At 41.0% G+C, this 17,181-nt stretch overlaps 1 protein-coding gene across 3 annotated transcripts in view; it reads left to right on the forward strand.

Moving 5' to 3' along the window:
• Nucleotides 1-17,181, forward strand: part of MICU1 (mitochondrial calcium uptake 1) — a 163,109-nt gene that overhangs the window by 87,805 nt on the left and 58,123 nt on the right. For all 3 annotated transcript variants that reach the window (XR_014026589.1, XM_081328895.1, XM_081328896.1), the window contains exon 7: nt 7,954-8,036. Coding sequence is in view for 2 of the 3 variants with exons in the window: in XM_081328895.1 (XP_081185021.1) it covers nt 7,954-8,036 (83 nt within the window). In the remaining variant the exon portion in view is untranslated. The remainder of the gene's footprint in view (nt 1-7,953; nt 8,037-17,181) is intronic.

The raw sequence follows: 17,181 nt of genomic DNA on the forward strand, positions 1-17,181 counted from the left end.
CCCCCCCCCCTTCCCTCAGGTTTGTCAACTAATAGTGTAATGCTGAAAGAGAATTACTGTACATTTATTTGTACATTGCCTCTTACCTGTGTTTTGAAGAGACAAATTTATATTCTTAATTAGTGTCCGTCTGAATGGTCAAATCATTTCATGTCTCCTTTTTTTTAAAAAAAAAGTTTATATTTAAGTACTTAACATTTTGCTTATAATTTACATAAATATATGCTTGAAATGTATATATTGATAATGTATAGCTACATAATCTTCAAAGCTTAATTGTGAACAGAGGGTTGATCAGGATAGCCAAAATATGCTCCAAGTCATGGCAGACCATAGTTAAAACAGAAATCATTGCATTTCATCTCAGCAACTTCCCATCAAGAGAAAAATGTCTCCCTCCCCACAGAAATAGCAAAGGATTCGGGTTTCTTGCTTGGTTTTCTTTGAAATCTTCAAGAACTTACTTCTGTTCCACTCCCAACCAAATAAGAACTTCTACTGTTTCATAGGTTTCTTTGAAGCAGGGTTAAACTCAGTAGATCAAATTTGTAAATACTACAGTATGTTAGAAAAGATAACGTCAGGCACAAAAAAATCAGGACCGTTTGTAAGGTTGCAGTATAGAAGATTTATTCAAAGCACTACACAGCAATCTGGTCAGCTGAACTTCAACGTTAATTTGCTGCCTGATAAGGATCAGTGGAATTCAGAAGCGATTGGACTTGGAGCATTTGTGGAAACGCAAGGATTCTAAGTGATGATATGTTTAACTCCGCCCCCCCCAGCTCTGCCTGCTCTTCTCCTACAGAGAGTATTTTACTGATGTACGTGATCTCAATTTTTTTTTCAAGTTACATGTCTGGGATATGATCTATAAATAGGTAAAGGTGCACTTTGCTATTATACTAGGAAATACATGCCACCTGCCCAATAATATAAGTAGTCAAGAATTCACTCAACTTTCAGCTACATAAATTTTTATATGTGAACTTCTAGAGATACCTGGTAAGAGTACTTTCCATATTTATTCATCGAATCTTCGTGTTATGGAAACAGGGATAAATCTCCACTGCCATGAATTCTCACTGAAAATTGAACACAGCCCTTTGAGCATTAGCTTAGCTTTGCTGTAAAGAAATGCAGCAATATTGTTGTTATAGCAAGATACCGGTACGTCATATCTCATGGCTGTAGAGTCACAATAAGAAATAATCCACATGCCTCTTAGATACGTTTGTATTAGAGAGACAGTGTCTATATATTTGCAAGGACACATCTGCAGCTGCTTTAAATTAACCTACCTTCACTGATTGCCTATCCTGGCTATCCTGCCCTTTCCTATTCCGTGCATGTTTACAACACAACGCTGTTTTTAATCTTCTGGGGAAGGAATACTGTTGTCCCATACATAAGAAAAATAATGGTGGAAAACTAACATGAGACAGAAATGAAATCTGTCATTTTTCAGTTTGTACAAGATGTCTTTCTGTATTCTGGAATGCTTTCTTAACTCCCTTTGTGAAACTTAGTATATAGATAGTCCTGGATCTACGAGCACAGTTGACCCCAAAATTTCTGTTGCTAAGCGAGATATTGTTAAGAGAATTTTGCCTCATTTTACAACCTTTCTTGCCACAGTTGTTAAGCGGATCACTGCAGTTATTAAGCTAGTAGCACGCTGATTAAGTAAAACTGGCTTTCCCATTGACTTTGCTTATCACAAGGTCACAAAAGGTGATCGCATGTCCCTGGGACACTGCAAATGTCATGAGTTGAGTTGCCAAGCATCTGATTTTTCATCACATGACCATGGGATGCTGCAGTGGTCGTAAGTGTGAAAAAGGTCATAAGTCACTTTTTTCAGTGCCATTGTAACTTTGAACAGTCGCTAAATGAACTGCCGATAAGTAGAAAACTATCTGTACTTTCCCCTAATACCACATTAGGAATATTTGATTTAATATGTATTTTTCTTTTATGACACAAGCAATCATGTATTTCTGCCTACAATGATCAAGATATTTACTCCCTTAGATTTTAATGGTGTAGATTGAATTTATTTATTCATTTGTTCATTCATTCATTCATTCATTTCATTTCATTTCTTAAACTCTCACATCCCTCCCTCCCTCCCTCCCTCCCTCCCTAGAGCCATCTGGCTACTTTGTATTCAATAAAATTACATTTTGAATGTCTCCAAAATGCAATGCACAATTTCAAGCCTGGCAATTTGGCAATTGCCCCTAAGAAAATGGAAAGGTCCTTCCAGAATGGTGTCTCAAAGGTGCTTCTTCCGAAAGGCAACTAGATTTTCTTTCTGGATGATTGAGAATATCCGTAGACATACTTCCAAAATGGTAGTAACATATGGAAGGAAACAATAGATGGGAGACCCAGGTCAGTCGGCAAGGTCCATCAGAGGTCTCATAATGGAGGCAAACTAGGTTCCTTAGCTTACCGTTATAAAACGAGGAATGTAAAATCATAGCCTTGTTGATATGCTGCATGCAAACCTGAAGAGGGTATAAAGGACTTTAAACAAATAGTAATATATCAGAAGATACCTACATCTCAAAGGTATCTTAGTTTAATTTCCTTTGAAGCCCTGAGAACAGTACGGTAGTTTTGTAATGCAAATATATGGCAGGGAAAGTCCTTTGAGAGTTGTATTTCCTTCAATGCTCTGGGGAAGCTATGACAGTTGTTTAGTAATAGGATACTAGAAACAGAATCAGCATTAAACATTTTGGAGAAAGCCATATATTTCTTATACCAAATTAGTCTGTGCCGGCTTCTATTGCATATGAATGAATATTGTGCTGCATCTTTGAATCCCAATAGCCCCCTGAAGATGCATTTTCCCACAGGGAGATATATTTCCTGTTCTCTCCCAATAAGAGGAAAGAATTAGAAACCTCCACCCACACCCATATTATGCAGAATAATTATAGTGACTAATTTTGCATAGAATGTATTAATTGGGGAAGAGAGAACAAGAGAGAAAGCAATATGGTTAATGGTATAATGAGGGGCATCTAAGGAAAACATCTCAGTTCATTGTAATTCTTTTAGGCTTTCAGGGGCCTAATATTCCTGTTCTCCAGCACAAGATGAGAACATTAAGACATTAGCAAGGACTTTTACTATAATTAGCCTTCTCCGTTTAGTTCTTATTGCAGAATAAAGTTGCTAAAATTCCATTTCGGCTTTTTGATGAGCACCAGAAAATCTTGCGAGGCTCAGCGGTCCCCAACCTTTCCGATTTGGCGGCCCGACGCGAGGGAGCGTGTGAGTGGCAGGCGCGTGCCCACACGCACAGCTCCATTTGTGTGAGCGACAGACGCACGCGCCCTCCACTTGCACAAGTGGAGTTTCGCTTGCACATGCTTGCTCTGCTGCTCGTGTGAGTGGAGCTTTACGTGCACGCACTAGCCCGCCTCTCCTGCGGCCCGGTTTCAAACAGTTTGGGGACCCCTACTCTAGGCAGTTTTCACGTGTGGAGAATAGGAAGGGCTTAGTGTCGAGGTTTAAAGGCAAATATACTCAATGTTATCCTCTCTTGTTATGTATGTGTACACTTTGAGAGGAAGCGACTAAATTTCATTTTTAATGTGTGCCGTTATGCCCACCGTAAAAAAATGGCAATAAAGGTTATCATCATCGTGATTGATGTGGGAAGTGTCCCGAACCTATTCTTTTCATGTTTTCATGCTTCATGTAAAATGTTAATGAGACACGGGGAACTGGAAGTACAGTCGATCAAAAGATGGATAGGTTTTAGGCTCCATGGGTAGCCCTCAACGGTTCGTTTAGTGATCGTTCAAAGTTGCAACAGCAGTGAAAAAAAGCGACTTGTGATCGCTTTTCACACGTATGACTGTTGCCTGCATCCCCATGGCCACATGATCAAAATTCAGACGCTTGGCAATCGACTCATACTTACGACAGTTACAGTGTCTCAGGGTCATGGGATCATCTTTTGTGATCTTCTGACAAGCAAAGTCAATGGGGATGCCAGATTCACTTAGCAACCAGGTTATTAACTTAACAACTCGGGCAAGAAAGTTCTTACAATGGGGTAAAACTCATTTAACAAACGTCTCGCTTAGTGATAGAAATTTTGGGCTCAATTGTAGTCATAAGCCAAGGATTACCTGTAATTGCTCTTACAATAAGGTGAACTTTTTCATTCTTTACCAGGGGTCCTCAAACCTGGGCACTTTAAGACTTGTGGACTTCAACTCCCAGAATTCCCCAGCCAGCATGGCTGGGGAATTCTGGGAGTTGAAGTCTGTTAGGCATATGGTGTTAGCCTACAATGTTGGGTTGAAAATATATTAACCATAATGTTATGACTTTAAGAAGTTAATTGGCCAATGGGTGTGTAAGTGTTCTCATGGCCATAAGAGGAAGATAGTAACGTAGCTTCTCTCTCTCTCTGAATTCACTGATCTCTACTATTACTGTTTTTGCTCTGCTGTTGGTTTACTACTGTTGTAAACCTGAACTGTGTATTGACCTCTGGACCGGTAAGAAGACTTTGTATTTTGGATTACTCCTTGGACTGTTGCTATTGTGTATGACCTGGACTGTTTATTTTTTGACTGTGCACTTTTGTTTTTTACACCACCTCAAAAGTAAAATCCATCCACAAGTCTTAAAGTGGCCAAATTTGAGGACCCCTGTTCTTTATTATTCCTGAAGGTGAATAGTGTCTAATTAGCTTGAGGGCAAGGTGGGATGTGTTGTGAAACCTCTCCTGGAAACTCTTGGGGTGCGATGTTGAGTGCGCTGAAGGCAAACCAGCCTTACCACCTCCACAGAATGAGTAGACAAAAACCACACCACACTCAAACGAAATTCCCATATAAAATTTCCTAGTGTAGATGTAAATAAACAATTGAACTAATGGCTGAGCTTATTTGACTCTAAACCAAAGAAGCTGTGGGACAACAGAATAGGAGAAAACTTGGTATGGAAATATAACAGCCTCTATTCAAAATTAAGTAGCAAACAGAGTATTACTTAGACCCAAAGCTTTCTTCTGAGTCATTCCTTCGCAAAAAGTGCCATAATATGGATATCACAGAGATGTTTCTTTGGTACAGTAATTATTGCAGCTAGATTTTTGTTAATATTTTCCTGAGTGCTTAAAACAATGGAGAAGAGGGGGAAAGATTTATTAACTGCCCTAGACCAAAGATGTCAGCTTGAATAGGCTAGCTAGGGCAATGATGGTGAACCTCATTTTCCCCATATTCGGAAAATGCCTAACTTTACTGTGCTGGCGTATCACACAGACACACAAGAACAAAAGAGAAACAATTCCTTAGATACTCATTTGTTTGTTTTAAAAAAAAACAGTCTGATCATGTGTAGTAGTAGGTATTATATAAAGAAATAGCAAATAATTACAAAATTGAAATAATAAATAAACCAACTTATTTTTGGAGCCTCCATAGGCCATGCAAGAGCGTGGCCCTTTGCACGATTTCCAGAAAGTCCTGAGGCTGTGTGACAGGACACCGCCACCTATTCTTCTGTAGCCTCTGCAGCCCCCAAGGATCACACAAGTGTTGTGATTCAGGGTCAGCCTGTGGGTTCGGCAGTTGGGTTGGACGACTCAGAGGAGGAGGGGGGTGTTGAAGAGCTTGCTGAGGAGGTTGGAGAGCTTGCTGAGGGGGTTGGAGAGCTTGCTGAGGGGGTTGGAGAGCTTGCTGATGAGAGCCCTCAGCCAGGCCCCTCCCACCTGGTCACGACGCAGACCCAGCTGTGTGAGCCTGACAGCGTGGATGAAGATGACCCACAGCTGGCCCTGTTCAAGGACGCCCGATGCAGGAGGCAGTCAATCAGGAGTAAACAGAGGAAGGCAATGGGGCACCTCAGAAGGAGGCAGAGAAAAGCCACGCCCTGAACTGTATAAAAGGGGAATGCGTGGGAGGGCTGGTTTGCTGAAGGCAACCGCTTGAATAGTTCCTGTTTCATAGCTCCTGTTTCATGGTTGGTGTCTTGTTTTGCTCTGTTTTATGTTAATAAATTTGGCAGGCTTAATTCCAGCCTCTTGCCATTTGTAAAGGGGTTGTCCCTGCCTTTTCTGCAGGGCCGGTAGCAGGCTGGTACAGAACAACAAGAAGGGTGTGTGCTTTTGAGAATAGAGTTATACCTCGGCACTCAACTGCTTCAAAACTCAGTACAAATTCGGTACTCGACACATTTTGAAGTAGAAATCTTGTCCAGCACTTGTCTTTCTCCTGGTGGTCGACATGCAAGGAAGAACTTGCTGACATCAGCTGCTTCATGATTTTCTACTTTTTCCGGCCAAAATAGCAGGTCATGTAGTAAGTCACATGGTTTTCTCAGTACTCAAATAATTTTAGTATTTGTTGTATCTTCTGGAATGAATTTCCAATGAGTACTGAGGTAGCACTATGGCTGTCAGGTATTGGTGAATGTTGACATGTCACTCAAAATATTGTTAGTGTATCCACCTTGGACATGTGTGTCATCAGTTTGCCATCACTGGGCTAAGGTGTGTGTCCACCAATATATTTTTAGAAGCTGGAGGTATAACCTGTCCTTCATCTTCCTATAACCTGTCCTTCATCTCCCTATAAGTTATCTAAGGCCACAATATTTAATAAGAAGTAACTCCAGATGAAAATAGTAGGATTTGATTTCAATTAAATGGTACTTAAAATGTCATTTGTCTGATTTTTCACACAGAATCTTATTGTGATTACATTGCAAATGGGTTAATTAAAACCTTTCATTGCCCCACTTGTTCCACATAATTCGTCTCTACATAAAGTTATCAAAGTGCTGCGCTCATAAACAATCTGCATTTAAATTCATGCTTAGATTTGGGACTCTTAGTTTGGCAGCTCTGGATCCTCCATTTCTAATTAGGCTTTCTCTACCCTATTTCCTTGGAGAGGACAGAAATTACAGATGTTTTGTGCGTAGATTCATAAATAAAGTTATGAAATGTAAAAATAGCCATGCGGAGCTCATAATTTCAAGATATTACAGAGATATATTTTTGCAAGAAAATTGCTCAAGAGGACTATTAATACATATTAATATATGTATTGGAAGAGTGAGGAAGATTCTCAGGGATGACTCACACCCTGGACGGTATCTCTTTACTCTCCTACCATCCGGTAGGAGATATAGGAATATAGCCAGCCGTACCAACAGGCTGAAAAATAGCTTTTATCCGTGGGCTGTTAGGCTTTTAAATGGGACATAATCTTATGCAGAATTGACTTGGGAGGCCGGTGTGTGGTATAGTTGGTTAACATAGTGTGGTGAGATGGAGGGTTTGTTGTCACTGTGTGTTGGGGGGAGAGAGCACGGGGGGAGGCTCAGCTAATCTCAATGTACACATGTTGTACTTTGACAATAAAGGTTGTTTATTATGCCTCCTTAAGTAACACCAGCTGCCTGCAATTAGTGCAGGTTCGCATCCCACCAGGCTCAAGGTTGACTCAGCCTTCCATCCTTCCGAGGTAGGTAAAATGAGGACCCAGATTGTTGGGGGCAATTAAGCTGACTTTGTAATAATGCCGCTTGGTGTGTGTGTGTAAGCCCTAATAAGCAGGCATATACATAGAATGAAGGCTACTGCTAAGCTTGTAAGCCGCCCTGAGTCTTCGGAGAAGGGCGGGATATAAATGGAATTAAAATAAATAAAATAAAATAAATTATTATTATTATTATTATTATTATTATTATTATTATTATTATTATTATTATTATTATTTTAACAAAGCTGCAGAAACAAAAACAAGAAAAAAACTCACTGAAGAGACATAAGAAATATATTGCAAAAACAAGTACACTTTTTTTGAAGAAAAAAAAAGTTTCAAGATGTAATATCACTCTTAAATCATTATTGGCGTTTTCTTGTTACTCCATAATGTAATCTGTATAATATGCTGGTTTTTTTCCTAGCTCCTCAGAGAAATTTCGAAATTGCTTTCAAGATGTTTGATCTAAATGGTGATGGAGAAGTGGATATGGAAGAATTTGAGCAGGCAAGTTTCCCCCCCCCCTTTCTTACATATATTTTAAGAAGACAAATTTGTGCAGTTTTCTGCTCTTAAGACAGTGGTGGGATTCAAATATGTGAACAACCAGCTCTCTGTGTGGGTGCTGCTTCCAGAAATCCATTCTGGGCCTGGGCAACAAAAAATTAGCTACCAGTTCTGCCGAAGTTGTGGGAACCAACTGAATCCATCACTGCCTTCAGAGTATATACATAATACATACATATAGACAGTTTATATGATTCTGTCTCTATGTAAAAACGGTTTTCGTCAACTTGACGCCTTCCAAGTGTGTTGTGTTACTTCTGGCAATGGTGCTGGCAATCCTATTTTTTTTCCTCTTTCTCCTCCCTACCCTTTCATTTCCTCATTGTTTTTCATCTAATTGATTTCCAGTTGTTAGTGAGCTTGCTAAATTGTTGTTGAGTTGTCTCTCAGTGTGGATTTTTTTTAAGGTATTGCCCCCTTGACTTTTTCAAAAGATACACACAGTTGCAAACAGACATCTAACATCCTCACTCCTGTCTTCTGGGGTTCAATCAATACATCTGCTACTAGAGAGAATGTTTTTCAACTGCATATGAAATATCTAGCAAAAAAAAGACTGCATATCTTTTTAACAAAAATGTGTGTGTGCTTTTCTAGTGTGATTCTGCAGCTCATAAACTTTAAGGTTTTCATAAACTGCTTTTCTACTGCAAAATAACTTAAGACTTCCAAAGTCCCAAAAATATTCTTACTATTAAATGAAGGAGAGCCCCCAGAGGTAAATCTACAAAGGGAGAGAAAAATGAAAGCTTTTGTAGAAAAATAGGTAGCTAAATTGATTACATGACAAGAGGGGGAAAAAATACTCCCAAAGGGAATTCAAAGTGGAAGAAATAAATGTACTGTTAATCATTTCTCGCAATTACCACAAAGTAATACTGACATGAAACAATATATTGAATAATTGTTTGTACAGTGTTCCAATCAGCAGGATTTTCTTTAAACTAAAAAAAAGGTAAAGGTTCCCCCGCACATGCGTGCTAGTCGTTTCCGACTCTAGGGGCTGGTGCTCATCTCCGTTTCAAAGCCGAAGAGCCAGCGCTTGTCCGAGGACGTCTCCGTGGTCATGTGGCCGGCATGACTAGACGCCAAAGGCGCATGGAATGCTGTTACCTTCCCACCATAGTGGTCCCTATTTTTCTACTTGCATTTTTACGTGCTTTCGAACTGCTAGGTTGGCATTTTGGGAACCTCACTCAAAAAGGAGTACAGGTAGTCCTTGAGTTACGAGTGTAATGGATCCTGCCCATTCCACTCATAACTTGAAAACTTGTGGGAGTGAATCTCGTACCTCAAACGAACACTCCCTCGTTAAGACACATGTGGCTCTTTAAGTGAACATGAGGTATCTTGGTGGGGAAGGACATGGGGGGCTAATGAGGGAACAGGCCCGCTAAGGCTTCCCCGACCCACTAAGATACCTCATGCTTCCCCCTCCCTTCCTGCTGCGCCGGACTCAACTTGAAAACATCTGTCTCCTCTCTGTCGCGGTTCCTGCTGCTGCCTGGATCTGAGGCCAGGGGATGCTTCCGTGTGCCTCTGGAGGCCAGATCGGGGCATTGGAGGCCTTTTACAGGTCACTGCCACCTGGATCTGAGGCCTGGGGACGCTTCTGCGGCCTGGAGAAGGCCTCCGTGCCTGAATCCGGGCCGCTGGAGGCACGCGGAAGTGTACCCTGGCCTCAGATCCAGGCAGCAGTGGCCTGGAAAAGGCCTCCAGCGCCCAGATCGGGCCACCGGAGGGCTGCAGAAGTGTCACCTGGCCTCAGATGCAGGTGGCAGCAGACTGGAAAGGGCCTCCAACATCCCGATTCAGTCTCCGGAGGCACACGGAAGCGTCCCCTGGCTTCGGTTCCGTTCTCTGTCGCAGAGGCCTAAAGTATCATGAGATCACGTGAGATCAGTAGCGTGAGATCTCTCCCCACTGATCTCATGTGATCTTGCATTATTTTAGGCCTCCATTCTCTGCAAATGCTCTGAAAGCCTGGAGCAGCCAAGAAAGCGAAGGATCTCAATCTTTGCAGGGTGAATATTGAAGGCCTGATGGAATAACCAGGGTGAATATTGCAGAGCCTTTGCAGTCACTCATAAGGGTGAGCGACTGCTGTGGTGCTGCAATATTTGTAATTTCGGGACATGCTCGTAAGCACCAGGGGGTGCTTATTGCATAACTTCCAACGAACGTTAAGTGAACACTCGTAACTCGGGGATTACCTGTATACAATTCAAGCTACCTTAATTTAATACTTGTTTTGCTTTTTTTTAAAAAAAAAAAAAGTCTAAGCATAGTTTTAATGTTAGTTGTATCACAAAGGGAGAACTCTGTGAAGACCATGTGAAACCACTAAATGAAGAATTTTAAAAACAGATAAAAATAAAGTTGCTTTCCAATTGTGCTTGGCTTCTGGTGCCTAAATGAGTACAGATAGTTCTCGGCTTACAACACTTTATTTAGCGACCGTTCAAACTTACAACGGCACTGAGAAATGTAACTTATGACCGTTTTTCACAGTGGTGAACTTTGCAGTATCCCCATGGCCTTATGATCAAAATTCAGATGCTTGGCAACTGATTCATATTTATGACGGTTACAGTGTCCCAGAGTCATGAGATCACCTTTTGCGACCTTCTGACAAGTAAAGTCAACGGGGAAGCCAGATACACTTAACAACAAGGTTACTAACTTAACAATTACAGTGATTCACTTATCAACTGTTTCAAGAAATGTTGTAAAATGGGGCAAACCTAATTAACAAATGTCTCACTTAACAGCATAAATTTTGGGCTCAGTTGTGGTTGTAAGCCAAGGACTACCTGTATAAACATCATGCAACTAAATGAAAGCTCTGTGAGAATCGTATATAAGAACAAAACAAAAAAGTTTTCATAGATGGTTGAACAGCAGTGACCAATGCTTGATCATTAGTACGTTACGTCAAAAATAACAGCTCTTTTTGTTGTTTAAGGCTGTACAAAGCGATTGAGGACCCTGACTATCATAGATTGCTGCAACCACCATACTGTATAATTAGCATCTTTCTGAGCCTTTATTTCTCTGGAACTGTCAGTACAAGTAATTGAGATGTCTTATTAGAAAGCCTGACCTTCAAAATGGTTCCAAAACGAGCTGCTTTGAAGCATGAGAATCTGCCTTGTATCATTTTACATTTGGATCAGTCTAACCATCATTCTAACTGTAGAATGATTACCATGTCATGTTAAGTATGTTCAAGTTTTGAAATTCATCTTTGATAAATTTTGAATGATTTTTCCTTACAGATTCAGATAGCAATGTATATACAGTATCATTAGTGTGTTTTTGTTCATGCTTAGGATCTTTATTTTGCAGATTGAGCTATTTTACTGATGTTTAATGAGCTCTGACAATAGAGCCTCCAATATGTCTTAATATCTGCCAAACTGCAGCTGGCAGTCCGTAAATGAAGGAAGACAGTGGTTTCCCTCCCTTGCTCAGCTCATAATTTTATTATTTTTACCATTCTTTGCATTTACATCCTACTTTTCCTCCATGAGTTCAGACTTAAGTCAGAATTTCCCCCAAACCTGTGTGATCTGAGAGCTACCAGGGTTAAAAGTGGACAAGTACTTGGGTCTCCCAAGACCTGTCCCAACTTCTCAACAACTGTATCACACAGATTGTAAATCTAGGTTTGTTTTGGTTTTGGCCATAACTCCAAGTTAGGAATCCTTGGATTTTAGCCGAAATATAGTCTTTTATGCTGAGCCCTTCTGGATCGAGTGTGGGTTGCTTGATTTTGCCTTTTTGCCAGTGCCCAACATTGGGGGCGGGAAATCTCTTTCCAAGTACTTCCAAAATAAAATAGAATAAACTTTACAGAGTTAGAAAGGACTTTGGAAGTCTTCTAGTCCCACCCCTTGCTCAAGCAGGAGACCACATACCATTCTTGACAATTGACAGTCTAGTCTTTTCTTAAAAGCCTCCAGTGATGGAGCACCCACAACTTCTAAAAGCAAGCCATTCCACCGGCTAATTGTTCTTACTATTAGGAAGATTCTCCTTAGTTCTAAGTTGGTTCTCTCTTTGATTAATTTCCATCCATTGCTTCTTGTCCTGCCTTTGGATGCTTTGGAAAAGCATTAGCCCACTGCCTTGGTGGAGCAGTGGGCTAATGCCTCCTTAGGTAACACCAGCTGCCTGCAGTTAGTGCAGGTTCGAGTCCCACCAGGCTCAAGGTTGACTCAGCCTTCCATCCTTCCGAGGTAGGTAAAATGAGGACCCAGATTGTTGGGGGCAATAAGCTGACTCTCTAATAATGCCGCTTGGGGGGGGGGGCGAAAGCCCTAATAAGCAGGCATATGCATAGAATGAAGGCTATTGCTAAGCACATTGGTTTGTGCTTTAGATTGTAAGCCGCCCTGAGTCTTCGGAGAAGGGCGGGATATAAATGGGATTAAAAAAAATATAGATTGACCCTCTTCTTTGTGGTAGCCCCTTAAATATTGCAACATTGCTATCATGTCACCTCTAGTCCTTTTCCCCCCCATTCAGATTGCATATTCCCTTCTAAGACTGGAGCATCACCTAACCTTAGAGATGTTAGTTTCCTTAAGTTAATCCCACAGGAAGTTGAACTTCCCAAGAGACTCACAGCTGGGAGCTACATTTTTATTACAGTTCTAGAACCATTGCCATTACCAACAGCTGAATTACTGAATGGCCCTGAGATTGGTACAGAATTTGCTCGTATTTTTCCCTATACAACAACATCTTTTGCCTTTCTTTTGTCACTGTTTCTGGTTGTAGACCATAGCATGTTTTTATTTCCCACTTGCCTACACTGAGAATCCCTTGTCATAAATCAGGGGTGTCAAACTCAATTTCATTGAGGGCCGCATCAGCATTGCAGTTACCCTCAGGGGGCCGGGTGGGTATCGCCAGGGTGGGCGTGGCCTACTGGGTGGGCGTGGCTAGAGTGTGTATGGCCTACTGGGTGGGCATGGGCAGCTCTACATCGTTCGCATCAAGGGTGCCTATGGGGGCCCGGGCAGGAGTGGGACAGATCTGGGGGTCTCTGGCAGAAGGAGGGTCTCTGGGCCAGGGCCAAGGCAGCAGGGGCCATTCCCCCACTATTTCCAGGATGGCTTCGCGGGCCACATGAAACCACTTCGCGGGCCGGATCTGGCCCCCAGGCCTTGTGTTTGACATGTCTGTCATAAATGAAAGCTTTATGAGAGAGGAAAAGTATGGAGAAAATTATGAAGATGCTTCCTGCTACCCACCATCAATAGTGTTTGGGCAAAGTCAAACAATCCTTTTCAAACAGGCACAAGAGGAAGCTCAGCAATCTCCTTTAAAAAGCAAGTAATATTTTAAAATGAGAATGGCAAACTTTTTTGTCCCAAAGCAGGCGACCATATTCCTTTTTATTATCCCTTTTTCCTGTATCTTCTGTCTACATCAGTCTTCCCATTGAGATGGTTGAGTTAGATTATCTATTAAAATAACGCTAAAGGCCTTACCTCCTAATATTGTAGGAGGAAGTGATACTCTGTACTTAAAAATTAGCTCCATTGCACTGGAACATTAAAAACTGACAGACTACTGACTAATCCGAAAAACAAGATTTATTTTCCTAGGATGAAAAGACTGCAATGATTGTATCAGAGAAGTTGGGGCAGTAACCTTTCATTTCTCTGTATTGGAATATCACATAATAAAAAGAAACATCGTAAATTCAGTTCTCTATTGGATGATTAATAACCGGTCCAGGAATATTGCCAAGATTTGAAATCTTGTTCCTGCTAGGGATTTATGCTGAATATTCCTTTGTTTTATTGAGTTATTTAATTTATTTCTTAGCTCTCCTTCAAGATAGCAGTCTTTCAAAGGCAGCTTACAAAATACAACATACAATTCAATCTCAACATCATAAATCAGTTTGAAATAATTCTACAAATGAAGTGGTCAAAGTAATCAGATCCAATATTTAAGCATATATATATATGCTTTGGTAAAGCACAGAATGATGTGCTTTACCAAAAAGCTCTATCTTGGTCTCATCTGTCCACAAGATGTTTTCCCAGAAGGAATTTGGCTTACTCAAGTACATTTTAGCAAACCGTAATCTTGCTTTTTTATGTCTCTGTGTCAGCAGTGGGGTCCTCCTGGGTCTCCTGCCATAGCGTTTCATTTCATTTAAATGTCGACGGATAGTTTGCGCCGCCACTGATGCTCCCTGAGCCTGCAGGACAGCTTGCATTCCTTTGGAACTTGTTTGGGGCTGCTTATCCACCATCTGGACTATCCTGCGTTGCAACCTTTCATCAATTTTTCTCTTCTGTCCACGACCAGGGAGATTCGCTACAGTGCCATGGGTTGCAAACTTCTTGATAATGTTGCACACTGTGGACAAAGGCAAATCTAGATCTCTGGAGATGGACTTGTAACCTTGAGATTGTTGATATTTGTCCACAATTTTGGTTCTCAAGTCCTCAGACAGTTCTCTTCTCCTCTTTCTGTTGTCCATGCTTAGTGTGGCACACACAGACACACAATGCAAAGACTAAGTGAACTTCTCTCCTTTTTATCTGCTTTCAGGTGTGATTTTTATATTGCCCACACCTGTTACTTGCCCAAGGTGAGTTTTAAGGAGCATCACATGCTTGAAACAATTTTGTTTACCCACAATTTTGAAAGGGTGCCAATAATTTTGTCCGGCCCATTTTTGGAGTTTTGTTTGACATTATGTCCAATTTGCTTTTTTTCCTCCCTTTTTTTGTTGTGTTCCAATACACACAAAGGGAATAAACCTGTGTATAGCAAAACATGTGTTCCTGCAATACTTTTCTAGTCTCCCTTTATTCTTTGTTAGCAAGCCAAAAAAATTTACATATATATATTCTGGGAATGAAGAACGAAGCTGAAGTCACCAGCCTGAGGATGACAGATGAGATTTCGTTGAAACGTTGCCCTGATACCTCCACGTATTCGGGTCTTTTCCCATGTAAGATTGAGAGTGTCTTGGTGACATTTCGACGAGGTCCCACTTGTCATCTTCAGGCTGGTGTCTTCGGCTTCGTGCTTGTGCGAGCACGAAGATGACAAGTGAGACCTGAAGATGACGAGTGGGACCTCATCGAAACGTCACCAAGACACTCTCAATCTTACACAGGAAAAGACCCGAATACGCCAAGACCTACACACACAAACACACACACACACACACACATCAGGTATTCTTTTCTTTGTTTACAGATTGTCAGTTCTGATTTACTGTCTAATTTTTTTAAAATTTGAATTTGTATTTAAATTCATATGCACAGTTGAAAAGCAGCTGGGATTGCTTTCCAGCATTTTTATTCTATTTAGTGACTTATTAATCATGCTGTTATTATTGGGGTTAGAATTAGAGTTGCCAGGCTACTCTGACCTTTTTGGTTGTGTGAAAATAACCTCATTCTTCACTTCTGCTTTCTCACGGAAAATCAATAATCTGAGAACAAAATCCTCAGAAATTGTCAAATACTGCAACAGTTGTTTGTTTTTCTGTGTGCAGTGTTTATCCAGCTGTTATTTCCCTAGAGTGTCAAAGGGAAAACAATTGCATGATTCTCACCTTTGCAGATAGAAACATATTCCAGCATCTGAATATCTTTTCCAAGATTTTGATTACTTCTCTACCAAATGCTGGTCTGTGACAATTGGTTCTTTTTTTGTTTATCTTTTTTGATAATTAATTCTGAAAGACAAAGGCTAACCACCACTTCAACATCTTCTTTGCCCATTCTAAGGCAGTTTGCTACACCTCTTGTCATTGATTTGATCTTCTTTTTATTCAAAGTTATTCCCGTTTTTGTCCTCATGCACCTTGAGTTGCATCGTTAGACTTTGCAGATCAATTGCATTTTCAACTGACAGAGAGACATCATCGGCAAAATTATTGTTTCTTCCTCCAGTTGTAAAACTCCGTAGTTTTCCAATGCAATTTCGGTCCCTCGATATATATTCAACAGATAGTTTGAATAAAGAAGGAGAAGTTATACATCCTAGTCTCATTTCTTTGCCAACCTAGAGCCAGTCTATTTCTCCATGCTCCACTCAGGCTATAGGCTTCCTGATCTATAATGCAAGACTAGTGTAAAGACAATTAGAGGTTTGGGATTCCCATGTTACTGAACACAGCTTGACATAGTTAACATAAACAAAGGCTAATCAATGAAGCACATGTTGATTGGGAAAGTAGCATTCTGGGACTTTCTCAATTATCCGTGGTGCATCAGCAATATCTCTTGTTCCTCGGCCTTTTTTTAAAACCAGCTTGAACATTTGGCATTGTTCTTGCCATCTAATTCTGTAATCTCTGTTGGATGATCCTGTACATTTTTCCCCTAGCATTTGAAATTAAAAACATTGAATGATAGCTTGCACACTGTGGTTTTCTTGGGAAATCACCAAGGTACAACTGCCTTCTCCTACATAATACAAAGTGATGCTTTGTTCCATTGTCGGTAAAGCAATCATCTGCCTCTAGCATTTTCCTATATTGCTGCTGCATGACATGTTGTTGTTGTTGTTGTTAGCTGCGAAGTCGTGTCTGACCCATCGCAACCCTATGGACAACGTTCCTCCAGGCCTTCCTGTCCTCTACCATCTTCTGGAGTCTATTTAAGCTCACGCCTACTGCTTCAGTGACTCCATCCAGCCACCTCATTCTCTGTCGTCCCCTTCTTCTATTGCCCTCAGCCTTTCCCAGCATTAGGCTCTTCTCCAGTGAGTCCTTCCTTCTCATTAGGTGGCCAAAATATATGAGTTTTAGCTTCAGGATCTGGCCATCTAAAGAGCAGTCAGGGTTGATCTCCTCTAGGACTGACCGGTTTGATCGCCTTGCAGTCCAAGGGACTCGCAGGAGTCTTTTCCAGCACCATAGTTCAAAGGCTTCAATTCTTTGGCGCTCAGCCTTTTTTATGGTCCAGCTTTCACTGCCATACATTGCAACTGGGAAGACCATAGCCTTGACTATACGCACTTTTGTTGACAGGGTGATGTCTCTGCTTTTTAGTGTGCTGTCTAGATTTGCCATTGCTTTCCTCCTGAGGAGCAAGCG

Source organism: Vipera berus (assembly GCF_964194415.1).
Source record: "Vipera berus genome assembly, chromosome: 5".
Lineage (NCBI taxonomy): Eukaryota > Metazoa > Chordata > Lepidosauria > Squamata > Viperidae > Vipera > Vipera berus.